A 27,107-nucleotide genomic window follows, 5' to 3' on the forward strand; every position below is an offset into this window, starting at 1 on the left:
ATATACAAACATCAATGTTTGAGATAACTGCAGGATGTTTTATAATGTACAGCAGTCACTTCATTGTAGAGCTTAACCTTTAAGATAAAAGGTTATTCTTTAGACCCTATATAGAAGCTTTATGCATCTATCATCCACATAAAAGAGCATTGAGGCAATTAGCATTGTTGCAACTTCTTTCCTTGACAAAATCTGAAATAAAAGATTTCCAATACAGTGTTGCATTTAAAGCATTTTTTCCAGAAATATTTCAGTTGTTTGAATACGGATGCATTCTCTTCAAGGGACGAATGTTTTTGCACCTTTATCTGTTAATACATTCAATATGAATAAAATGGGTGAAGCACAGGTCATTATTGTCCCACAGTAGAAGGTTAATTTAGAGTAAGATTATGTATTTCATATTAGGCACTGTCTTAAACTGATAATAATTAAGACATTTTAATAAGCATTTATTCTGAACAAAAAAGGTACAAGAGTATTCACCTGAGATAAAGTTAGTATTTGAATATTTCTAAGTAGCAATGAGTTTCACTGGAGGAAATCCACTTCAAGTTTTAGAATATACATTTTACTATTATACAATATATGCAGTTTAAGTAATAATGATTGATGCTAACATAAAAACCCTAATAAAAATAAAAGTGTATCAATATTGTTAGTTACAAAATTAATGCTACTTCATAACATTTAAAAATTAAAATGATTAAATTTTAAAGCCATCCTTCTAAAGTGATATTTTAAGTACAAGCTTTAAGGAGCAATAAACTAAAGCATAAGAATTACCTTATATTTTAAAAATATACATATTCATTGATTCAGAAAATAAGCTTTGGAAAAAAAATACAAAACTGATTTTTTTGCTTGCAGTGGTTAAAACAGAGAACTATTCTAATTTTGTTTTCCTAAATGAAAAGAGCTGTTTCCTGAACGTGTAACGAAAACAAAGAAATAGGATTGTACTTCACCTAACACTAATTGAACAGCAATTTAAAACTGCCAAAGAGATACATTTATACTGATTTTAAATACATTTTCTGTTACCAACTTAGGTTCAGCAGCTGATCAGCAGCTTTTGTGTGCTCTCAGAATCCTTCAGAAAGGGAAACTCAAAACGGGAAAAAGGCATATATAAAAAAACTGTAACACTAGTAAACACTGACCTCCTGAGGTTCCTACAACAAAAATATTTAAGTAGCAAATCTACATCATTTACTTAGCAGCAGCTATTTCTGTAGTTTAGCACACTAACAGAACTTTATTCAGTGCCTAAGTAGCAAATGAAGTAAGCGGTGCTTTTAGCATGCTAAGAGGCAGAAACACTAGAATGTAACAAAACCTCACAGTTCTACCAATATAAATATTCAATCAACATTCAAGAATTGTCAAGACTATACCACAAGAATTAAAATGCTCTTTAATATATCCCATGAGGCAATACTTTAATTATAATTGTTAATGCTGATTCAGAACTTCTCTTACCTCACATTATACCCTAAATGGCTTCTGCGAATTTCTGCACTATATTATGCACTAGGAATATGGTTTATTTGCTTTAAGATATACCATGAGAGGACTTACTGATACAAAAGACTACTTTTTGTCAGTACTGTTTATTTTTGCCTTATTTTAATTACTTTCCTTGTTGTTATACCAAATCAGTTCACATCTCTACAAATACCAATTAAAATATATATGTACAAAAGTTACATCCTAAACTAATTTGAGATGAGGTGGAGTGGTCTTATTTGATTAACAGGGCTTTCTGAAATTTAAAAAAAGTTTAGTTAAACTCAGATTCTAGCTGTAATGCTAGTGTTAATTAGGCAGGTTTTCTAATCTACAATTATTGCATTTTAAATGTCATTTCTCTGAAACTCTTTTCTAATACTTAAACATACTCAAAATTAAAGCAAGTTGGGGGCTAAAATAATATCATACTTTGCTAAATCTTAAAGCTTTTTTTCCTTCTTTCAGAATTTGATTTAGAGGTGACTAAAACCATTACCAATTTACTTCAGTTATTAGTAAATACAAAATTCCTTCTGAACTAGCAATGTAATTTGAAAGCAAGTTATCACATGCCATTGCTATTGTCAATGTTATGCACATTGACCAAATTGAGTAAAAACTATGTACAAGTATTAGGGAATATACTTCATACAGTACATCTGAACTACTCTATTCAATCTTGCAAAGTCAACAAAAAGGGGGGGGGGGCAGCATGTAAAACACATGCTATCGTGCATTTAAAAAATTAAAAAAAAACAACTCTTTAAACAGCATATGTTCACACTCGCAACTCAAACTTCAGTGCAATGACTAAGTCATTTAACACTCAAAGAACAGAACCATGCAAAGAAGAGCAAGTTCTTAAAAACAAACAAACAAAAAGTCACACACAAAAAAACTTATCCAGTATCCATTCTGCAATGTAAAGGTAAGAAACTAAATCTATAAAAAGGCTGTTATGGATTAATTTTGTTTTGCAGATTAATTATGCAGCACTTGAAAAATGGAAAGGTGCGGCTTCACCTCTGACCAGCAGAGGTCAGAGAGTTAAAAATCTCTCCATTTTCCTTTATCATCATGGGATATTCTTTATGCTCTAAGTTAATAAAGACTTGAGATGGACACAAGATCAAGTGTACCAGTTAGGATTTCACATTCACAGTACATAAGAAAATACACATTGAAGGAAAAGTAAAGGGTTAACTTAACAAGGATTTATTTACAGGAATACATATAAGTAGAAAAAAAAAAAAACAACAAAAAGAAAAACCTACAAAAAAAGCTAAACAAATGAAATGAAGAGGATCCAAACCAATTTCACTCTGTAGTTTTAAACTTGCACACTTGTGCATTTAACTATATCACAAAGGGCCACCAACATGCATCAATCAATACAGTGTAGATACCCTGCATTACATACATAAACTTAAACATCTCTTTAAGATCATGCTTTGAACAAAAGGAAAGCATAGAAGGTAATATGTTAAGAGGAAATAAACACAAATAGAGCAGTCGTCATCAACTTCACAATTTTCTTCATGTGCCAACCAACATTTATGCAGCCTTTAACGGGTCTTACCATGTAACTTATTTTTAGAGATTCTGATAAAAATCACTATATAACCATGAAGAAAGCACATCACATTGACAGCAGAGGCAAGTATTTTGCACAGCTATTTCAGCTTTCCATATTGTGCAGGTTACACACAATACAATCTTATTGTTAACAGCTCCTAAAGATATTTCAAGGCCTAATTGTTAGCTGCAGTACTTTATATCTATGTTCTCAATAAAAATAAAATCCACAGAATTTTAGAAAAGGAATTTTAAATGCAGGGCTATATTGAATTGGTAAACCACAACACAGAACTAGTGCAAAAATAGGTAAATGTATAACAATTTTACTCCATGCAATGCAAAAGCATGCTACTTCCCCCACTAATTTAAATTACTTCTGATCACTATGAGCCAGAATGCATGCCTGAACCTTAAATTGCATGCTAAGAATAATGCCTTACTCTAGAAATTAAACCTAATGAAGTACAATAATCAAATATCATATCTACTACTTTAAATTAAAAAAAAAATGTAGAAACGAAAGGAGTGACTCATTTGGCAGCTTGCAGGTTGCTTCATTTTGTCCAAATTAACCTTTATTAGTTTACAATGGGGTTTATATATTGTACACTGCAAGTGCCTGTTCCTAATACAGACACAAGCTGCATTTTAACTGTACTAGGTTCATTTGCGTAGTTCTTCATTAACATGCAGATACTAGGAATCCCATCAAGCAGGATGAAATAATGTAGAAAAACCTTACTTAAAAAAAAATAAAAGAAAAAAAGAAAGCCTTTTACTGTTTGTGATCCCCCATTCTTAGGTTTCCTTTATTGTGTGCAAAATAGTTTTCTTCTTCTTCACATATCCCTATAGTTCAATTATGTGTTTCTTGTTTTGGTACAATTCCCCACAACATTCCAGGAAGTGCTGTTGTGTGAATATTTTTTTCCTTCTTCTTCACGTCCATTGCAGAGTTGTAATAGGAGATAGATTTCAACTTACAAAGGCTCCAGATGTTTAAACATTTCCCAACATTGACTTAATACAGTGACAGCAACTTCCCTCCCACCCCTCCCAGTACGGTTGGGATTGTACTGTATTCCCTACTGGTTTACCCTTCCCCCCGGTAAAGGGTAATGTTTCCCTGGGTGCAGAGACTCCATCATAGACTCCCAGACTGAAGGACCTGTAAAAAGAAGAGAGAGAGGTATAGTTAAATCTTACTTTGCATCTTAACTGACAGACCTGTGCATAAACAAAGAGCTTTTTTGCCTTTTTTTAAAGCAGTAGGTACCAACCTTCAAAGGGAAAATCTAGGCAAAAATTTGTTTTTAAGTTTGTATTTATACCAGGTAAGATTATTATCCATGAAATAACAATGCATGCTTTAAAGCTATACCTTCAGTCCCACTGTTGTGGCTAAGCTTAAGATTTAAGCAGTCCTATATATTTTAACAAGCTTTTGTCCATTTAGTACAAAATTATGTGGTAGTTATGACATTGAAAAAGAATATTAAACATACCTTCTATTAACCTAATGATTTGATCTTTAGGTGGATTAAAAACAAACAAAAAAAAACAACACCACAAGGCATCTCCCTCAATACAAACTGAGAATTTTATCATTTTGCATTCTTCCTCATTAGGAGGAAAAACAAACAAACAAACCTTATGTCAAAACTAAAATGCCCTCATAGATAAACACATAAATGTTTGAAGTTGTTTTATTTTTAATCCGTTGTTCAGATCAAAGATGTAATTAAAACAGTATTTCTTATATTGCTAACTCCGAAAAATTTTAGGCTGACTTTAAAACAGTTGTCCATTCAATAATAAAACAGAATTGCATGATTCACTCCAATAATTTCAGTACAAAAATTCTACATCAAATATTAAAATTATATAACAGTTAAATGAATAAACTTAATTTTCCCTCTTTTTTGGGTAGTATAATAACCTCCTCACAGTATCAGACTACTTTCAACATGAGAACTTTGCTTTATACAGTGTGCACAGAGAACATACAAAGCACGGTGGCATAATAATATAACTATTCTAGAATGGACAATCACTGTTCTTTGTTGAAGTATTCCCTGTGACAGAACCGTATGCACCAATTCAGAATTGCTGAAGTGGAACACTGCAATAACGAACACATCAACCTAACCAAAACATAAAGCTCTACAGTCAGAAGAGTTACAGATTAGCATAACATCCTTTATTCAGTGCAAAGATCATCTAATGTGTGATAAGGAATGTATTGGACTTCTCATGGCTAACATGTCTTAACGAAGTTGCTTTCCTATCCTAGAAAAAATATTCCTGCTTAGACCACATCTGCCATCTACTTATTCATAACACACACAGGGAGTCTGTGTCTTTAGTATGATGACTTGAGGATCATATTAATTACTTTGCTTACTAAACCTGATCAAGCACTTTTTTACAGAAGGAAAGATGGAAAGAGTGAGTGTATAATATGCATGGTAGCGTAGCAAGATAAGATTGGTAATGTAGATGTAACAGAGTCAGACAACTGCTTTTGCTACAGCTATGCTACCAACATTTAGGCACACTATCTTCCCCCTGCCCCTTCTTATAGGAAGGGAAGATATTTGCCCCAGTGCATCTGAAAAATTGTAATCTAGCCAATTATGTTTCATATAATGCAAATAGGGAGGAAGTCTGTTATACAGCTCTGTTTAGCAAGGAAGATTTGTGTGCCTACCTTTAATTATGGGACTGCAGCTACAGTGCACGGAGGTTAAACTCCATAGTAAGCTGCAAGGCGCTCTTTTAAGGGAAGAGGAAATTGGTCAGAGAAATGCCTCCAATTCTCATCCCCAACTTGATTTTTAAACCCATGAAGAATCTACAAATGGGGGGAAGGTAAAGAATTACTAAACAGTAGATACATGATCATTATTTTCTAGCAATGTATGCAGTAGGCCACAGATCCTGGATTGTGCATCTGTCAAATATTTAATTGGAGAATTCAAATGAAGTGTTAAACAAAAGAAATTTAGTAATGTCTTTCTTAAAAGAAAAAAAATATTTCAGTTAAGCATGGCATGTAGAATAATATAGCTATCCACACAGATTAATAGTAATATATATATATATTGCATGGAGAAAAGCACAAGATTATACACTGTAAAAAGCAAGTATGTCCTTATGCCAAGTGACCATAAAACATTGCGTCTAGCTTGAATGCATTAGCTCCCATATGAATATGTTGGAAAGAATATGAAAAAAGCTGAATTATTGAAGCAAGTATTCAGTGCTGAAGAACTAGTACAGAAACATGCACTGAAACTGCTTTGGATAATCATCACAGAGAGCATCATGGACTTTCTTTTAATCTTGTAAGTATTTGTTGTTTCCTTCTGCCGACGCTAGAATACTCAACTGTGCATTTCCTGAACCTAATGTTCTTTTCAAAGCCTCTTAGCCTGTCTCCTAACTAGTACAGTGAGATTTCTTTCCTCCTCAAGATGGGATTCAAAAATTCTAGCTTCTATCCTGATGTTCACACTTGGCATTACTTAAAGTGCCAATGCTGACCCATAATCCATGTAAGAAATATACCCTATTTTAGCTTTAAAAGAAGTATCATTAACTTTTCACATACATCCTTCCTAAAAAGAGATATCTCACTTTACAACATATGAAGAAAGCCATACTACTGAACAGTAACAGCATTTGTTCATGAAACTAAAATAAGGACGTTTTAGGTTAAAAAGACACTAATGCCAAGACATAGTCTATCACTTCCTAGTTTTTTGTTTTTTCCTGCTTATTTTACACAAGGTAAATAGCTCTTTGGCTTAAACTTGATTGACACTTTGTCTAGGGATGTATTCTTGGGTATCAATGTACATTAGTTTCTTGAAGATTTGTTCATCTAAGGCGGCTTCAGCAAAAGCAAGATTAACAGATCATGATAACATTGAAATATTTTTATTTGCAATTTTCTAGATATTTCTCAAAAATAACAGACATCTTCGTGGCTAAAAAAAAAAAGCCTTGAACCATATAGATCTTGTTTTCTAAAAAAAACCCAAAGTCTTTATGTGGTATGAAAAAAAAAAAAAAAAATCTTCCAAATACAGTCAAAACATAGCAGGCTGGCATTGTGAAAAGCTCTTTGAAGATGATTATACTTTCAAATAAAATCCCAAATGAACTTTTCAACACTATTAAAAAGAAGAAAATAAGTTTGGAATAATCTGAATGCACATAAGAAAACAAAGTTTAAGAAAATCTTCAGATTTTTTTATAATGTTTTGTCTGAAATTTTATGATTTTGCAAAGAAGCCTCTGTGACCACAAACATGGGAAGTCCTAATATTGGAAATAAAAAGCAAGAAACAGAGGATCCAAAACAACCATAGTTAGGGCATACTGTCATATTAGAAACATTACCTTACAGAACATGTCTCGGAGATCATCTTTTGGGTTAATCCATGATGCAACAGCATCACAAAAAAAAATAAAGTCCTATAAGATTAAACAATCACATAGGTTAGAAACCTCAATTAATAGGTCTAAAAGCAATGGTTTGACATTTGTTCTATGAACTATGCAGCATCTTTGATCCTAATTCACAACTCTTTTTAAAAATGCATTTATTTTCCAGTTAATATAAGAAATAATGGTAAGGTATTGTATGCCTTAGTGTACAGAAATAGAACTAGCTGAGTGCAGGAAAAGCTTTGTTTCATAAGCTTATTGAAATACACTTCTCCCTTCCCACACCACATTTCCATAACTCTGAATTCTTTCAGTATGTGTACCAAGAAACAATCATCTTAACAAGCAACAAACTCAAGAACACATTTGCAACTTTCTCTTGCAAATTTGGAAAAAAAGCTGCTGTATTTCTTCAAGTAGAGCCAGAAGTTGTTTCTGGGACACACAGAATGTTTATCATACATGTTCAAAAACAAAGCCACGCCATAATCCCTGCACTTAGGTCATCTGCCTGGTGACAGGACAAGGGGGAATGGGCTAAAGTTGTGCCAGGGGAGGTTTAGGTTGGATATTAGGAAGAACTTCTTTACTGAAAGGGTTGTTAGGCATTGGAATAGGCTGCCCAGGGAAGTGGTTGAGTGACCATCCCTGGAGGTCTTTAAGAGACGTTTAGATGTAGAGCTTAGTGATATGGTTTAGTGAAGGACTTGTTAGTGTTAGGTCATAGGTTGGACTGGGTGATCTTGGAGGTCTCTTCCAACCTAGATGATTCTGTGATTCTGTGATCTGCTGTCATGCATTACACCTCTTACGACACCATTAAAACACTAGTCTTTAATCACTAAGTTGATAAATGCACTTTATTTCCCCCTCCCCTTAACTTGTATGAAAGAACAAATAGACAGCAGAAGAAGGCTATGCTAAAGATCTTAACGTCTTTGTCAGCAACATGGACAGTAGGACTGAGTGCATCCTCACCAAGTTTGCTGATGACACCAAGCTGCGTGCTGTGGTTGACACACTGGAGGGAAGGGATGCCATCCAGAGGGACCCCGACAAGCTTGAGAAATGGGCCTGTACAAACCTCATGATGTTCAACAAGGCCAAGTGAAAGGTGCTGCACCTGGGTTGGGGCAATCCCAAGCTCAAATACAGGCTGGGCGGAGAATGGATTGAGAGTAGCCCTGATGAGAAGGACCTAGTAGGTGTTGGTTGAAGAGAAGATCAATGTGAGCTGGCAATGTGCGCTTGCAGCCCAGAAAGCCAACTGTATCCTGGGCTCCATCAAAAGAAGCATGGCCAGTAGGTTGAGGGAGGTGATTCTCCCCCTCTACTCTGCTCTCCTAAGACCCCACCTGGATTGCTGCGTTCAGCTCTGGGGCCCCCAATATGAAAGTATTAGAACAAGTCCAGACGAGGGCCATGAAGATGATCGAGGGGCTGGAAGCACCTCTCCTATGAAGACTGGCTGAGGGAGTTGAGGTTGTTCGGCCTGGAGAAGAGAAGGCTCTGGGGGGAGACCTTATTGTACCCTTCCAGTACCTAAAGGGGGCCTACAAGAAAGCTGAAGAACTCTTTGTCAGGGAGTGTAGTGATAAGACAAGAAGTAATGGCTTTAGACTAAAAGAAGGTAGATTTAAATTACATATAAGGAAGAAATTCTTTACTATGAGGGTGGTGAGGCACTGGAACAGGTTGCCCAGAGATGTTGTGGATGCCCCATCCCTGGAAGTGTTCAAGGCCAGGTGGGATGAGGCTTTGAGCAACCTGGTCTAGTGGAAGATGTCCCTGCTCATGGCAGGGAGGTTGGAACTAGATGATCCTTAAGGGTCCCTTTCAACCCAAACCATTCTATGATTCTATAAATACAGAATAATGCATAAGTGAAATGTACAGAAAAATTCAAAAAAAGATAGAGGCTCAATTCTTGTGTTTCAGGGAGAAGGATTCCAGGCAAAGGAGAGAGAAATTCACCTTAATTTTCCTCTCACGAAATATTACATTGGTGTAGCTTTATTTTAGAGTTGTGGAGACTGAAGAGCAAAGTCATATTCTATTCTAGACATTTAACATTTTAAAAATGTCTTCCTTGTCATGCTGACTATTTATGTAATGTATCCAAAGCTGAAACAGAATCTTCCCTAGCCAAGTTTTAAAAATGAAGGGGTGGTTATTATTATTATTGTTTGGTTTTTTTTTTTCTTTTTTTTTTTTTGTTTTTGAAAAGCCTGGAATGCCTCTGAAAAACAGATCCTCAACACAAAAAAACAACCCTGACAAATGCCAAAATTATTTTATTTTAAATAAAGTTATTTTAAAGAGTTATTTTAAATAAAGTTCATTATTTACATATTCATATTTTACATTATTTACATATTCACTGCAAGTGAAAGACAAAAGTTGACTGTAACACTACTACTCATCTCCTCCTTCCCATATGTGATAATTACTGAAGAAGAATTCCTGAACTATCATGATATGTATCATCGCAATATAAACATTTTGGTCTCCTTGACCTCAAAATAAAGCTACATCAGGTACTACAGGGAATCAACATTGAGCTAAAAATTTTAATATTTCATATATAGCTTTTACTACAGAAGAGAAAAAAGATCTATTCATGCATCTTACTTGGACTACTCCACTGGGGTTGACTGAGATCACTGTACATATCCCACGGAATGCTGAATCCTTTTCCTCGTTGTCCCTTATGTTTCGCAGAGATGTACACCTAATAAATTGGAAAGCAAATCTTAGCTAATTCTACTACTTTTTCATTCAGTCAGGACAGAATTAGATTACAGTATTTGATGGAGTAAGTCACACTAAGATGACATTATTTTGAACACTTAGAAAAACACTTGTTGCACAGTGTTTACTACTATATTCCCATTATGCATCACCTCTAGAATCTGGTTCTCCTGTTGCACTACATATAATTAGGAAGTGTGACCTGTATTCCATTAAATACAAAAGAAACATGCATCCAAAATATTATAGGAACTATCATCATTAGAAGTGGAACATATATTATCACAGTATGAATTATGTTAGATACGACTTACAGAACATTTGTTTAACTTTTACAGCAGCAAGCAAGCTATTTTATACATAAAAAGTCTATAACATTCCTTACAGCAATTCAAGTCTCAGACTGAATTTTAAGTAATGCACGGTTTAAATTTTACAGTATTTACATGCATTCTGGTGGATTTTAAAATGCTCTTTCATAGTCAAGCTTTAACACAACAAGCATGTGACAATCTTATCCCATGCATAAATTGGTTGTTAGCCACAACATAAAGAATACATGGTGGTGCTACTGAAAACTCACAAACCTGATAGGACAAGATTAGTCACATGGTTGGCAATGATTAAGGATCGAGATTTTGAAACCAACTGAAAATATATCTAAAAGTGAGATAGAGAGAAGAAAAGAGTGAAGAAACATGAATTTTAAGAAAAGAAGATTGAGTAATACACACCAGGGTCTTATAAACTGCTGTAGCACGAGGGCCACCTCTTGAGGACAAACGTAACCAAGACGACCAATTGTTATTGCTAAGGTAACGCAATCACGGTTATACACCACCAAACGCCAACCAAGACATGAGCAAATGAAGGGGAGGAGGAAAAAAAAATAAAGAAAAAACAACAAATAACTAAGAAACAGAAATCAACAGAACCTGTGCATGATAAACATAAGATTTCACCAGTGCATTATCACCGCCCCCTAAATAAGAGGCAGCAACATATATGGTATACTCTCCAGGGTAAAAGAAAAATTAAACTATTAAATGAGAGAACACCAAAACCACAATTTAAAATCCGAAGTTTTTCTTTCTGATTTAAGCAGTCATTTTGCCCTCTTCAGACTTCTCTACTACATAAAAGTGTATGGCAGGTAAATTTAAAAAGTTTTTATTCAGATGTACTATTACGGATACTCTTGATAAAAAGGAATTATCCATTTTAAGTTTTAGCATTAAGTACTCTAATTTTTTTCCTATATTTAGAATTCAAGATTTTAATAGGTCTACTATTTATCAGTAAAAATACATTTAGAAATAAGTTTACATTGAATATATCACAGCAACTAACTGCAGAAAATTAATTCTTTAATCCCAATTTCTCCTGTTCACAACAGGCTTCTTCATAAAAGTCGTGTAAGAATATAACTTCTGATACAAAGGCATAAGAACACATGAAAAGCAAAATCACATCTTGAGATGATTCGGCAATTTGGTTATTTGTTCTGAGGGCCCAACTGAAGAAGATATCATCATGTAAGTGTGTTTTAACGGTGTTTGCTCAACTCACAACGATTAATCTTTAGAGAAAGGTGGGGAATTAAGTATCAGGATTACTTGAAGCAAAATACATTAATACTAAAATCCAGCAGAATTATATGAAGCAGAAAAAGAAAACCTATGTTTAAGGGACATACTATGCAACAGTAATTAACAGGCATTTGTGAACAGTTTTTATGAAACATGCAATAAAGCAGATGATGCATTCTTCAATAAAAGTTTGGTGTAGGACATACTAGCAGTTTGAAACATACTCATTCAACGAAAGCTGCAGCTCAATGGTAATATACTATTTTACCTGACATTACTCAATTTCAATATGCAGCATCTAAAATTTTCAGCAGATCTAATTTATAAAATTATATAGTGCTGAAGTACTACTTTCAAATGAAAATGTACTCTTAAGTTTTATCTGCAATTTCTTACAGCTACAGTCTCTACAAGGGATAGTAATAGAAGTTTTTGACGTACTCATTTGCTATGCAACTACTTTTACTTAACATGGTCTCATATGTTTCCATAGAAGTGTTTACATAGCTCATTACATAGCAAGCTAAATCGACAACAAAATAATATTCTTGTACATACCAGTGACACACAGAACAATATCCCACAAAAAAAACCTTTATAATAAGAACATCACACAACATTTATTTGCAGTTATGCATCCACATTTAAAGTAACTATTAAGCGAATAAAGAAAATATCAGTATTTGGATGCTTCCAGAAACTCTCTAACAGTAAAGGAAGTAAAAGTTTAAGTACTGGATGCTTCAAAATTATCTTTTCAAAAAGCAGTACCTATAATATGCTAGACAACTAAGGTAATTTTTCCTTCAAGTTCACCTTCCATACTAAATTGGGGGTGGGTAAAAGAGGGTAGAGAAAGTGCAGCTTTTATTTTTAGAGAATACTGGAAGAAAAATATGCACTGAAAAAAAAATCTCTCTCCAATTTACCTCATGCTTAGCATCAACTGTAGCACTGAACTTGTATCATTTTCAATCATGTCAGGTAATAATGACTAAACTATCATTTTCTTACAGGATTAGTTTTCAAGAAAAAAAAAAAAAAAGATTCTCAATGAGTAAAACAGTAAAACAGAAACCTGACAAATTATTAATAAAGTTTTGCCAAAGTATAGAAGGTGCTCTTCATAGCAGAACATGCCTTCTATAAATGCAAAATAAACAAGCCTCAGAAATTCAGATTCAATAAGGCATTTGGGGACTGTTCCTAATTTGGAAGGCAAAGCTGTTGGCCAGAACATAAAATATGCATTGCACTGCTATGACTTTATAACAAATTTCCAAAAACAAGTCTCAGGTAACCGAAGTTATACATAGTTTTAGTTATGCTGTGGTAAAACTGCCATCACAGATCTACATTTTTGTGCATGATACCACAAATTAATATTAAAGTGTATTTTCTTTGTAAATTTAAAGAGTTATTTGTTTTATATATGCCAATTGATTTTGTTTCAAACACTATATATCCACACACACGTAAGGACATGCACATAATAAAATCAGCATAAATTAAAGCCACCAAGTGTTTAAGTGTTACTGCATATATTTATCATATTGAATACATAAATAAAATTGGAAGAATGCTTAAAAATTAAATAGATGACAAATATAATAAGCCTTATAAAGGTGAGAAAGCAACAACTTTAAGAATCTAGATATATGATAGATGGTTTGCTGCAAGACAGATTTTAGGAGCTACTGCAAAACAGAGTTGGTTTTCTTATAAAAGCCAAATACATAGCAATAAAATCAGTTCTGGTGTGGTAACCCTATGCAATAAAAAAAAATAAAAAAAATTTACATATCTATAATTCCCTTCAAATGAATGGTTCAATTTTTAGGTACCTGTGTTCTCTAACAATGTCTTTGGTGTGCTGGGTCTGTTAATTATTTCTACAAGCTGGTGCAACACCATTGGAATATAAGGCTGCATCTCTATACCTGAAACAGCCAAAAATGAAGATGCAGAAGAAAATCACAATTAATATATATAATCTAAGTAGATTTGGCACATTGAACATATCAAGGACAAGAATCTCAATTTAAATCTCAACATGAAAATATCATGCACACACACACACACACACACAAAAATACAAACCATGCTAAATGTGCAAAGATTCAAAGAAAAAAAAAATCTTACCCATCTGGATGGAGATTTCTCCAATTGCCCAGGTGGCATTGTTACACACAGAAATGAATTCAGGATTTAGGTTGGTTCCCAAAATGGGCATGAAGTCAGCTAGAAAGAACAACATTTCAAAAAAATCTCATTACACAATAAAATCACTTTGCCCGGTACTCTAACATCACATACAAATAAGTGTTTTGTTTTTTTAAGTCATGTAAACCTATTAAATGCTCAGAATGTGTTATACCTGAGTTAATAAGAGCTATATTTCTGCTATATATCAAATTAACCTGGATTTTAGAACCTAAGCAGATCAGTGCAAATATTTTCAAACTATCATTTAAAAAATGTTTCTAATAGGTTTTGTGTAACTCTAAAAACCTTTATTTCTCCCCTTCTGGGGGGCACTATGTATTCAAGAACTTATCAAAGAAAGCAATTGTTCTAATTAAAGTTTAAGTACATCTGTTTTTCTGTATTACAGCACAACAGGCAACTTGTTACATTATAAAAATCAGGCAGCAAAATGAGCTTTTGCACTGTCTACAAGAGAATGTGTCTTTTAAACACAGTTTGAAGAAGGAAAGACTACAGGCCTTTGCTGATAAAGGAAAACAAAAACTTACAACACCATGACAACGCAAGCCACAGAGAAGGGAGATTAACAATGGCTAAAACAGCCTCTTATCAGTTTGTAAAAAAAGTGAATTGCTTAACACGTGAAAGAAACATACCAATGCAAGGCTTAACATGCTGAAAACATGTCTTTGTCAGATCACCTAACAACGCAAAAGAACTCTGCCGTACCTCAGGCATTTTATCCTAAAGAAAAAGAGAAAGAAGACGACAATTCTAGAAGTGTTTTCGATTCTCTTAAGAAAGAAAATCCTTGGATCAAACAGGTTACTCATCTCACCTGCATGCATTGGTACATTAGTGTCAGGATATTGCTGCAAGACACTAACTGTTCAATGTTGCCTCTAAGTCCTTCAGCTAAACCACTGAGTAAATCAAGAGCCACAATCATGAAGTCTTTATCTGGAGCCTCATATTGGTCTGGCTGAGCATTGTGCAACTGCAACAAATAAATATGCATTTTCTGAATAAGTATTAGATACTCTCAGGGGTATGCATAAAAGTTAGAACAATTAGTTTCAGAACTGCAGCTTCATTTAGACACTTAATAGTTACAGTGCAAATCTCCCTGCAAACACATAATTTTACATAGTTAATACATTGGTTTAAGGAGATATTCTGAAAACCTTGGACTAGCAATAGAAAAATACCACAGCTTGCGCAAGGGTCTTCTGCACCAGATTTACACAACGCTGGTACACAGGTTCACAATATGGAAGAAAGCCAGATTGCAAGGCAGTAGCAACTGATGACAGGCACTGGAAAAGAGAGAGAGATGACCAACTTTCCTCACCTCCCCCAAGTGCTTTTTACTTGGGAGAGGTAAATTAAAAGATTAGCATTTTAAGTATAGCAACATGTAACTGATTAAGTAAACGTAACCTAGAAAAGCAGTACCAATTAGCTGATCCAAGGCAACTGTCAACTATCTGTTCCTCTCTCTTAAATATGCCAGTTGAGAAAATTTCTCAGAAGCAGTATCTTATTTCTTGGCCACCTCTAAGTGCATGCAAAGACAGCTACTGTAATTCAGTCAACACTTGATCATGTACAAGCCCTAACATTACCTAAAAGTTATGAAACTATTTTTCTAGAAGTGTTTTCCTGCTTCACATTCAGAAAGTATAGAGAATAGACTAAACAGTCTGGTTCATACCTTCAATTTGTCCAACAGTTCTTTTAATGGAAGGATAAGAGGAGAGCAAGAAGAGAATGGAACTTTGGGATTTTTTTTTTTTTAAATTAAAAGAAAAAAAAGACGACATTCAAGAATGGCAGAAATGTCATTAGATTTAGCAGAAATCTTTTAGGTTTTTCAGTCATAAGTTTTTCTCACTACAATCAGAACATTTTCTCCATAATAGGAAATACCTAAACACTGTCAACTTTCATAGTTACACTTCCTAGTAGGAAAGTATAATTCCTAAAATAAGTTGATAAATGATATCCAAATTTTAACATTTACCTCTAGCAAAGGGAAGAGATCTTTATCTTCATCCTTCAACATATTCCACTTCTGGATTAATGGAGGCATTAGCATCTGAATATATTCCTGTTTAGGATGAAAATGCATCAGCTGCTGAAACTTCATTGCATACTAGTTTACCTTAAAGCTACAAAATTGATTTATTAAGAACTGCTTCTATTTTTTCAGCAAAAGAAAACTGGTGCATTGTAATCCAATCATTGTTGCAATAGGCAGAAGTAGTTTAATATTAGAGTTTGTAACTTACGTTTTAAGATTTTTTGCTGAGGCACATAAGTACCAGGTTTGATTTCAGTCTAGCAACTTTTAATAGCTGCTTGAGTTGTTACAAAGTTATGGGATTGCCTCAGGGCCTATGGAAAATGTTTTTACCAGCAACACAGTCTGCCTCCTGCTTTTCTCAACCACTTCCCATTATTCTGAAGCTACAACCCCCCTATGTTCCTGAAGCTTCTTCCTCAAGCAACTAACCATGCATGAAGGAAGTAATTTTTCTATCCCTCCAGAAGGATGCACTTACTCATTCTGTATCAAGTTGTTGAATCTTACCTGCCACTGCTCTGTCATAAGGATGTTGAGCAAGGCATCCCTATAGTACTGTTGCTCTCAGAAGGTATCAAAAGAGCCAACAGACGTTGTCAGCTAATGCTATGTTCAAAGACACACTATTCTAAGTGACTGAAGAAAGTCCCACCATCACCAGGATCTTGCATTTAGCTTCCTTCCTTCAGGTGCTGTCAAATGTTAAGCTGGCCAGGGCCAGAGAGAGATTGAAAAAAAGATCCTTTGATAGTATGGGGTCTTGGACAGCAAGTAAAATACCATGGCAACAACCCAAATTGTTTTATTCTAGAGCACCTGTGCCATGTGACGCACTACATAGAAATAAAACAAATTTCAATAGCTGTCATAAGAAGATGCACACAACACATACGCATATGCTATTAATAAACAAACGTATGCTACAAAACAAAAAAAGACAAAAAACATGTTTTTTGCCCATGTTGTGTGTTATCTGTGCTTTGTCCAAAGGATTCTGTGTTTATACATAAATTTGCATGTCTATTGTACTCTCTGATAAAGCAATTTCTACCGATGATGTGCTCCACTACACTGGAAAAGGGACACACAGAACAGCTTAGCTATACTGAAAGCGGTTACCCCCCCCCAAAAAAAAAAAAAAAACAAAAAAAACACCAACCACCACTCATTAGAAATTAGCACACATTGCACCAATTTCTATGAAGTCCTATTTAACATTTATATTGATATACATATCTCCTCTGAGCTGAAAAATTCTGAGAACAGGAAAAAAAATCATGATGAAAAGCACATTTCACAAGCCACCACATACACAGACATTTATTAAAAATGGAGAGTATTTGTATAATAGTAGAATAATTCTGTATAATTTGTATAATAGTAGAATAATTGTGTAATAGGCAAGGCAGTCTATGTATTTTACATGTATATATTTAGTATTTAGAAATCTACACAGAAAGATCAGCATTTCTCTTTTGTAATGTGTAAAGCACATTGCAATAACCACTGAGCCAGTTTTTCAGTATACGACAAGTGCTTTTACAGAACATAAGGTATACTCACTGGTTTATTTAGATGATGTCCTACAGAATCTGCTAGAGTTCCTATAGCATCATAAAGAATCAGCAGATTTTTATGCTGGTATTTACTAAATGCGAAGACCAAAGTATCAAGTATATATGCAAGATAAGGAACAAGCTCTGTACAAGCCTCTTCTTCTAGAGTAGCAAAGGCACTTAGGGACCAAAACAAACAAACAAACAAAACAAACAAACAACACACACAAAAACACAAGTCAGTCAGTACCTTGAAAAACACCACCACCCCAAAACACCCCACACTACCCATTTCTGTTTAAACATAAAATTGTATTTAGTCCTCAAATTCATCCAAGGTATGTTTTTAAAATGGTATTACTGAGGTAATCTCAATCTATTTTGAACAAACACATAAGGATTCAGCTCTTAAACTGTGATCAAGAAAATTCAAAAATATTCCTGTTATGTGTACACAGGAAGCCCCCCCCCCCATGCCCCCCCCCCGCATTACTATACACAAGTTACAATGTATTAATTGAAAGAGTAGGAAACATAACAATAAATGTTTATTTCAGCTAAAAACAGCTCACTATATTTAATGTCTGCTGCTGTAGCTGCATCTAGAAGCCCCAGTGCTGTTGTGCCAGTACAGCACCAATATCAGACTGTATTATCAGTAGTTAACTACATAGAAAAACAGACACAAAGACATGGAAAACTAGAAGCAAAGACAGGTGACAAACAATTTTAGCCAGCCTTGGTTAATGCACATATCATGACATCATGGAAACTTTACAGCTCCTCTGTCAAGTGTTAAACAAGCATTAAACAAAACAAAACAAAAAACAAAGCAAACAAAAATCCCCAATACATGCCACTTCAGAGAAACAATAAAAGGAAAAAATATGAGCTGTTGAAGATATACTGGCCTAGCTTGTGTAAACAAGATTATTATTAGTGTCCCAATACAAAAAACTGCATGCATCACCATATGAGGTGAACAAAGCTCCTACTTAGCCCTCTACCAGGTACACAAATGCCTTTTTCTTAACAATGCAACTGTGAATGCTTTGAGTGACTAGCATTATTTTATTTATTCTTTTATTATATTATTTTGAAGTATTCTTTCAGAAAGGCATAGAACATGAGCAGGAAAACATGTTTCAATATCTTTTTGGGTATCCCCAACTAAAGGAGCAGTTTCTCAGTAGCACAAAAATGAAAGTTAGGCATCTGAGATGATACAGAAGATAGTGATGAAAACATATAGTATCCTACAACCAATTTTCAATATAGTAGACTAATGATCCGTGCAGCTATTCACTGTAAGGATGCAGGTTGTTTTTGCTCCTCTCCAAGAAGTATTGCTAAATTGTATTGCTATTTATAAAGCTAGTGTGTTTTGACTTGACATTTTGCAGCCACTCGCCGAGGTGATCGGCTCTGGGGCAGATGCATTCTGCAGTGGAGCGGGGGATCGAGGTGGGCAGGGCTTTTTTTTCCAGCATCAAGGCCACTCGAGGCAGCTGAGGGAGCCGCCAGGACCCTTGACTTATTACAACTCAAGAGTAATTTGTGACTACTCAAGAAACAGCTGAACCTACTCAAGTTTAAAAAAAAAACAAAACAAAAAACTAAACACTAGAAATGAAGTCATGCATTCATTGATAAAGGCATTAAAATAGCTTTCCATAAAAAAGCAGTGTCATGAACAGTACTTTTTGGTTTTGAAGCTTTGGCTTACCTGCAGGCAGCTTCTTGTACTCTCTTGTTGCTATCCAGGATACGCTTTAGCAACTCAGTCATCAATGGCTTCAAGTATGTGTCTGGGGGTTGACTAACTACCCAGTGTGCATAGCGACTAAGAGTCCAGCATGTAATGGAGCGCACAAGAGCCTTTTTGTTGGAAAGGCATTGAATAAGGTGAGGGATCAGCTCAGGAAGATATGTAATCATACCCTGCATGCAGCCTATAAGGAAAAAATATAGTTATTGCAGTACCAGAACCAACAATATTTTTTTTTTAATTTCCTAGAAGGGACATATTTTCATTCTTTATCATGTAGCAATACATTTTAACAATATACAAAGCAAGCCTAAGTCCTAAAAAGAAACCTTACCATAAACAATAAATAAAATCTACAATCAAATTTATATTAACTTCAACCATATTTCTACTTCAGTGTTTTGCCAATCTCTAGAAATTCTGTTTTATTAAATGGAGTACAACACGTACATCTAAGTAAAATGAGTTTATAAAACTTGCATGTCCTACATCAGTTAACTCAGTGACTAAAAGAAGTAGAGAAAAATTTGACCTTTATAACAAATAATCACATCATTTAAAAGGATTCATTGAGAAATCTAATTTTCTTGTCTTCTCCTAGCATCACACAAATACTGAGCAGCAATAAAAGCTACACCTTTCAAGTCAACAAGGGCAGTAATACACTTGCTAGAAGAACTTTTACCTTGCTTGTCTTGAAATCAAAATCAACAAAAGTTTTCTAGCAACAAAGAAAAAGGCACTGTGAAAAAGAAAGATAATCCAGGAATGAACCCAAATGTATTCCTTCATTTTGCAAAATGGACATAGATGCTAGAAATACAGACAAAAGGCCAAGCTTGTGAGTAAGAACAAAGAAATAGAAGTTATCATAGAATCATAGAATGGCTCAGGTTGGAAGGGCCTTCATAGATCATCTAGTTCCAACTCTCCTGCCATAGGCAGGGATGCCACCCACTAGAGCCGGGTGCCCAGGGCCTCATCCAACCTGGTCTTGAACACCTCCAGGGATGGGGCATCCACAGCCTCTCTGGGCAACCTGTTCCAGTGCCTCACCACCCTCTGAGCGAAGAATTTCCTCCTAACCTCTAATCTAAATCTCCCCTCTTTAGTTTAAAACCATTTCCTCTTGTCCTGTCATTATCTGATTGAGCAAAGGGTAGCTCTCCATCTTTTTTAAAAGTCCCCTTTAAGTACTGAAAGGTCGCAATGAGGTCTCCCCGGAGCCTTTTCTTCTTTAGGTTGAACAGCCCCAGCTCTGTCAGCTTTTCTTCATAGGAGAGGTGCTCCAGCCCCTTGATCATCTTTGTGGCCCCACTCTGTACCCGCTCTAACAGATCAACAGCCTTCTTGTGCTGGGGGCTCCAGACCTGGATGCAGTACTCCAAGTGGGGCCTCACAAGGGCAGAGTAGAGAGGGACAATCACCTCCTCTGACCTGCTGGCCACTCCTCTGTTGATGCAGCCCAGGATGCAGTTGGCCTTCTGGGCTGCAAGCGCATACTGCTGGCTCATGTCAAGCTTTTCGTCCACCAGAACCCTCAAGTCCTTCTCTGCAGGGCTGCTCTCACCACTCGTAACTGGCCTCCACTTTGACATAGAGCCCTTGACTACCACTCTCTGGGTGTGACCTTCAAGCCAAGTCCTTATCCACTGAATGGTCCACCCATCAAATCCATATCTCTCCAATTTGGAGATCAGGATGTCATGTGGAACCGTGTCAAAGGACTTGCAGAAGTCCTGGTAGATGACATTGATCGGTCTTCCTTTGTCAACTGATACAGTCACTCCATCATTGAAGGCCACCAGATTGGTCAGGCACGATTTGCCCTTGGTGAAGCCATGCTGGCTGTCTCAGATCACCTCTTTGTCTTGCATGTACCTCAACATTGCTTCCAGGAGGATCTTTTCCATGACCTTGTCAGGCACAGAGGTGAGGCTCACCTATCTGTAGTTCCCCAGGTCCTCCTTTCTACCCTTTTAAAAATGGGAGTGATGCTTCCCTTTTTCCAGTCACCAGGGACTTTGCCTGACTGCCAGGACTCTTCAAATATGATGGAGAGAGGCTTGGTAATTACATCAGCCAATTTCTGACACTTATATTATGACACTTAAATCAGAGAATTGCCCACAAGAAGCAGCTCAGGGCACTGAAGTTCAAAGACTGGTCTTTTCCATTTCTAAAAACAGTGAATGAAATGTAAACCTCAAATTTATTAAATATTCTTCTTGTATCAAATCAATGTAGTACTCCATGAGTGACCAATAAATATATACCGAAGAGTTAAGAAAGGGAGGAATAAAAGAAAATATTTAAGTTTTTTAGCCCCTCAAACATGCATAGATTTGAAAATGAAAAATTAAATAACTGCAATCACCAACTAGTAGAGATTAATCACCAAAACCAAAGCAGCTAAGGACATATACTTCTTTACACAAGTAAATGCACCTAGAATGAATCACAGAGCTACTTTAGAGCCAATTAAAAATTCAGCAATCTGATACGCACTGTTGCCTTACCTTCAGCAATTGCTCCAAGCACAAGAATACCAGATTCTTTAACTACCCATTCAGGATGGAAGAGCAGTTCCTTCAAAAGAGGCAAGATGTATGGCAGAAGTTCATCATGAAATACATTGGCCAGGACATCTAAAGCAGCAGCAGAACATTTCCCTGAGGGGAATCAACAGCGTCAATCTCTGCTTATTATACAACCAGTTGTAGTTAGTATAATTCTTATTTTAACTTTGAGCCGCCAGTGAAGTCTCAGGGCATTAGAAAGAAGGATACTTTTCCATTTCATTACAATACACAGTGATCTACTGTGTGCTGATGCAAAGCTACAGCTACCAGTTTTGCAGCATTTAGAATAACCACTAAAAAGACTGGGGGAAGTTGAAACACTCACTTACAGGAACCACACAACCATATTGCAACATTACATACACTACATAATTTCAGGATGGTGTAACACTAAGGAAGAGGTAAGGTCTGTGACATGAATGTAACATACTGGAGAAACTAAGGAGCAATGACCTAAAAAAAATTAGCCTTTGATTCAAACAAAAATGTTCAAACACGATCCATGTCTCAAAATAAATTAAAAATAAATTAATATAAATAATAATAATAAAAATCAATCTCTACAGACTGAAAAGAATCCATCAGCCTCTGTTCTGAGCTCTTATACATTATTGCTTTTTTCTGATGCACCAGTACAAAGAACACCACCTCAAAATTAATTTGAAAACTTTTAATCTTGTGTTTTTACCAAATAAAAACACATAAAAGAAAAATCAGTAACAACTTCAAAATATGATTAAGAAATCCTTACTATTTTTCTGCTGTGGTGTTGTCATGTCTAGAAAAACAATACTAAGATTGTTTTGTAAAGAAACTTTGTATTACAGAATTTATACTGCATTTTTTTGGTTATTAAAATCTCAGCTCCTTATTAATCTCTTAGAAAGAATCCAACTGGAACAAAATTACATACAAGACAGGTATCAGGCAACACATACGTAGCATATGTAACATGCAGAAATCCTAAACTGGACCTGAACTGCTAGTAGACCCAAATATGACACAGATAAGTTTCAGCCGGGAGGTAGGAACTATTAGAATAGATAATAAATATAAACCTTTCTGCTCTGCTCCTAGATGAGGTCCAACAGGTTTGCATGAAACAAAACATAAGCCCTCAACTCAGAGCACATCTCAACTACAAAATAATAAATATCACCAACTCTCAACAAAGACCAATAGGTGCTGTTATCAGCTAAGGCTGTTTCAGCTTTCTACTAGAGGCAAAAAATGGAGGGCTCCCATAATTAATTACCAGGTGTCATTAGTAAACAATGCTGTTAACTGTTAGGCTGCACTGATGTTTCCTCTCTGTTCAAATTGGAAATCAAATATACAACAGAGGATAAGAAATAGGGCACAAAATTCTGAATTTCAGATAATCCAAAATCTCTCAAGTCCAGATGACATATTTCAATACAGATTTCCCCAACTGTTCTGCTCTTTCTCTTTCAGGCTACCACTCACGGTCAGCTTTAGCTTCCTCGCCGTCTTAATCAAAACTCTGGACCACAGGGCATTCTCTGTCAATTTCAACTATGATTTTCAGGAAATATGTATTTAATTCTGCAATCTCTACACACAACAGTGACAAGAACAGTGTTATGAATCTAAAAACTAACTAATAAGAGACTTCATAAAAATAAGCATATTTATACCCATATTTTCTTCAAAAATAATAATGTATTGTTTTTACATGGCAAGGGTTTGGTAGCAGGGGGCTGTAGAGATGGCCTCTGTGAGAAACAGCCCTGCAGACACCAAGGTCAGAGAAGAAGGAGGGGGAGGAGGTGCTCCAGGTGCCAGAGCAGAAGTTCCACTGCAGCCTGTGGAGAGGACCATGGTGGAGCAGGCTGTCCTCCTGCAGCCCATGGTGTACCACGGTGGAGCAGATTTCCACACTGCAGCCCATGGAGGAGCCCATGGTGGAGCAGGTGGATCTGACCTGAAGGAGGCAGCAGCCCATGGTGAGCCCCTGATAGAGCAGACTCCGGGCCAGACCTCTAGCCCATGGAGAGGAGCCCACACATGAGCAGGTGACCTGGCAGGAGCTGCTGCCTGTGGGGGACCCAGGTTGGAGCAGCGTGCTCCTGATGGATGGGCCCCGTGGTACGGATCCATATTTGGAGCAGTTCTTGAAGAGCTGCTGCCTGTGGGAAGCCCACGCAGGATCAGTTTGGGAAGGACTGCATCCCGTGGGATTAACCCCACGTTGGAGCAAGGGAAGAGAGTGACCGTGAAGGAGTGGCAGAGACGAAGTGCTATAGACTGACCGCAACCCCCATTCCCCTGTGCTGCTCAGGGGGAGGAGGTCGAAGAGGGTGGAGGGGGGAGGGAAGGTGTTTTTAGTTTCTCACTGTTCTAGTCTGCTAGTGACAGGTAATAAATTCTATTAATCTTCCTACGCTGAGTCTGTTTTGCCTGTGACAATAACTGGTGAGTGATCTCCCTGTCCCTATCTCAACCTTTGAGCCCTTTCCATCATATTTTCTCCCGTTTTCTTTTAGGAGGGGGAGCAAGAGAGCAGTTGTGGTGGAGCTCAACTGCCCAGCAGGGTAAAACCACCACAAACAATTTAAAAATTCAGATATGTGTCAAAATTGTTTGAACCATAAACTTCAAGGTACATTCATCTGTTGTGAAAACTCAAGGCTCTGTAAGAAAAAATAAAAATTATGTGGATGAATCATCTAAATTTCAAAACTGAAAAAAGGGTTCTTCAGGGAAGAAACTTTTCTGTAATATGTATTTCATTATACAGTGAGAAGAAAAAAACAATAGTGCAAGGACAAGTTGAAGTACAAGGGTTGAGAACCTTCTGAACCAGAACTGAGGCAGCCACCAAGATCAGGCATTTCATTTCTATGGCTTCTCAGGGGCTGAATGAAGTAGTTCAAAATCACATTATTAAGTTGTCAAAAAAACCCTACAGTATGATTTCCTATTTATATAAGTAAATCTAATTATAGACTTTATAGATTCAAAAAGAATACATATTTTCTCAAGTTAATCCACATCAAACACAAATTTCTAATGGTCCCAAGCAGTCATACTTCCTCACTTTATCTAAAGGATCGTAACTGAGAAGTCAGCTCTTGGACTGGAAATAACCCTTCAGAAACAATATGAAGTTTAACAAGAGCAAGTGCCGGATTCTGCACCTGGGAAGGCACAACCCTGGTTATACATACAGACTGGGGGACGAGATGCTGGAGAGCAGCCCTGCAGAAAGGGATCTGGGGGTTTTGGTTGACAGCAAGCTGAACATGAGCCAGCAGTGTGCCTTGGCGGCCAAGAGGGCCAACCCTATCCTGGGGTGCATCAAGAACGGCATTGCTAGCCGGTCAAGGGAAGTGATTGTCCTGCTCTACTCTGCACTGGCGCAGACTCACCTTGAGGACTGTGTGCAGTTTTGGGAACCACAGTATAAGAAAGACATGAAGTTGTTAGAGAGTGTCCAAAGGAGGGCTACAAAGATGGTGAAAGGTCTAGAGGGGAAGACGTACGAGGAGCGGCTGAGGTCACTTGGTTTGTTCAGCCTGAATAAGAGAATACTGAGGGGAGACCTCATCACAGTCTACAGCTTCCTCATGAGGGGGAGCAGAGGGGCGGGTGCTGATCTCTTCTCTCTGGTGACCAGTGATAGGACCCAAGGGAATGGCTTGAAGCTGTGACAGGGGCGGTTCAGGCTGGATATCGGGAAAAAGTTCTTCATTGAGAGGGTGGTCAGGCGTTAGAACAGGCTCCCCAGGGAAGTGGTCATGGCACCAAGCATGCCGGAGTTTAAGAAGCGTTTGGACAGTGCTCTCAGACACATGGTCTGATTTTTTGGGTGGTCCTTTGGGGACCCAGGAGTTGGACTCGATGATCCTTGTGGGTCCCTTCCAACTCGGGATATTCTATGATAACCCACTTGAGAACCTGTTCTGCCTTTTCAGGTGGTCAGCACCAGAACCAACAAAAAAGTGTGACAGCTACAGATCTATCTCATGTGGAAGCAGATAGTCAGAAGACAAATCCTTGTCTGTTCCAGAATGAGGCTGCTTGCAAAGTATATTTAAATCAGATTTGCCAAAATTCTGCTTGCTGTCTTCTATCACTGAACTTAAAATAATAATAATAATAAAAAAAAATCCTGAAGATCCTATGACACATACACAGACCATCAAAACTGTGGTTTCCTCACAGCTATCTCCAACTCTTCATAACTGAGGTACTATGTTCTGGTTAGAAGCGAATTTCTCATCAGTAGCCAGTTTCAGAGTGTAGACTGAAGTAAAAGAAAGCATTATTTAAGCTTCCCCCAGCTATGAACAATGTGTAAGAACTTTTTTTTTTAAAGGTAAAGCTAAACAGGTGATCTATGATTTGTATTATCTTGTAGAATTAAAATTCTAAGTCCAAAGCATCTGTTAAATTACATCCAGTATGTTTGCAGCTCCATCTGCCATATTCACAATAAGAAATAAGCTTACAGATAGCAAGCTTTTCTCCATGCAGTTCTATAGTTCAAATATCATCTGAAAGAACACCCCCCCCCCCAAACCACCAATTATATCAGGAGATGATTCTTTTTCTGTTTTTCTGTTCAAAAGCAAAGTTTCTGTATTCCTATACGAAGTCCCATTTTTACTGTGGGATTTTTTTTAGTTCTCTTTTAAAATATTTTACACATTACTTTGACATACTTAAATTCCAGTCAGAAATAGTATCATCATCATCAAGTTCATCATCATCATTGTCATCATCTTCAATACCATCTTCTTCATGTTGCTGAGCCATTGTCCGTGAACGATGAAAACGAGGTCTTATGTCCTGTTCACTATCTGGAATAGCTTCATCTTCTTCAGTATCCCCCTGTCATCAAAATATTTCATCAGTGTAACTATATTGCTTAAGGAAGTTAAGAATGCAGTATAAATTTCAGTTCAAAATTTCATAACCACATGAAAGATTCACCTCCCACTTGTGCTGCCCAGCTAACTAAAAATGTTATTATTCCTGCATTCTGCTACAGTATTT

At 36.4% G+C, this 27,107-nt stretch overlaps 1 protein-coding gene and 1 long non-coding RNA gene across 2 annotated transcripts in view; one reads left to right on the forward strand and one right to left on the reverse strand.

Moving 5' to 3' along the window:
• LOC121062922 overlaps nucleotides 1-5,541 on the forward strand; it is a 31,684-nt gene extending 26,143 nt beyond the window's left edge. Inside the window, exon 4 of the long non-coding RNA XR_005815735.1 lies at nucleotides 5,530-5,541. This is a non-coding gene — a long non-coding RNA (uncharacterized LOC121062922). The remainder of the gene's footprint in view (nucleotides 1-5,529) is intronic.
• The window catches only part of LOC121062917 (transportin-1-like), a 133,704-nt gene continuing 109,090 nt past the window's right edge, over nucleotides 2,494-27,107 (reverse strand). The window contains exons 10-24 of the mRNA XM_040543216.1: nucleotides 26,774-26,942; nucleotides 22,023-22,175; nucleotides 19,462-19,687; nucleotides 17,743-17,914; nucleotides 16,117-16,203; nucleotides 15,302-15,409; nucleotides 14,932-15,090; nucleotides 14,750-14,837; nucleotides 14,028-14,126; nucleotides 13,730-13,825; nucleotides 11,031-11,106; nucleotides 10,177-10,276; nucleotides 7,498-7,572; nucleotides 5,801-5,944; nucleotides 2,494-4,258 (exon numbers count right to left, since the gene is read on the reverse strand). Of these exons, the coding sequence (XP_040399150.1) occupies nucleotides 5,837-5,944; nucleotides 7,498-7,572; nucleotides 10,177-10,276; nucleotides 11,031-11,106; nucleotides 13,730-13,825; nucleotides 14,028-14,126; nucleotides 14,750-14,837; nucleotides 14,932-15,090; nucleotides 15,302-15,409; nucleotides 16,117-16,203; nucleotides 17,743-17,914; nucleotides 19,462-19,687; nucleotides 22,023-22,175; nucleotides 26,774-26,942 (1,716 nt within the window). The 3' untranslated portion in view covers nucleotides 2,494-4,258; nucleotides 5,801-5,836. The remainder of the gene's footprint in view (nucleotides 4,259-5,800; nucleotides 5,945-7,497; nucleotides 7,573-10,176; nucleotides 10,277-11,030; nucleotides 11,107-13,729; nucleotides 13,826-14,027; nucleotides 14,127-14,749; nucleotides 14,838-14,931; nucleotides 15,091-15,301; nucleotides 15,410-16,116; nucleotides 16,204-17,742; nucleotides 17,915-19,461; nucleotides 19,688-22,022; nucleotides 22,176-26,773; nucleotides 26,943-27,107) is intronic.

This window comes from Cygnus olor (assembly GCF_009769625.2).
Source record: "Cygnus olor isolate bCygOlo1 chromosome W unlocalized genomic scaffold, bCygOlo1.pri.v2 SUPER_W2, whole genome shotgun sequence".
NCBI lineage: Eukaryota > Metazoa > Chordata > Aves > Anseriformes > Anatidae > Cygnus > Cygnus olor.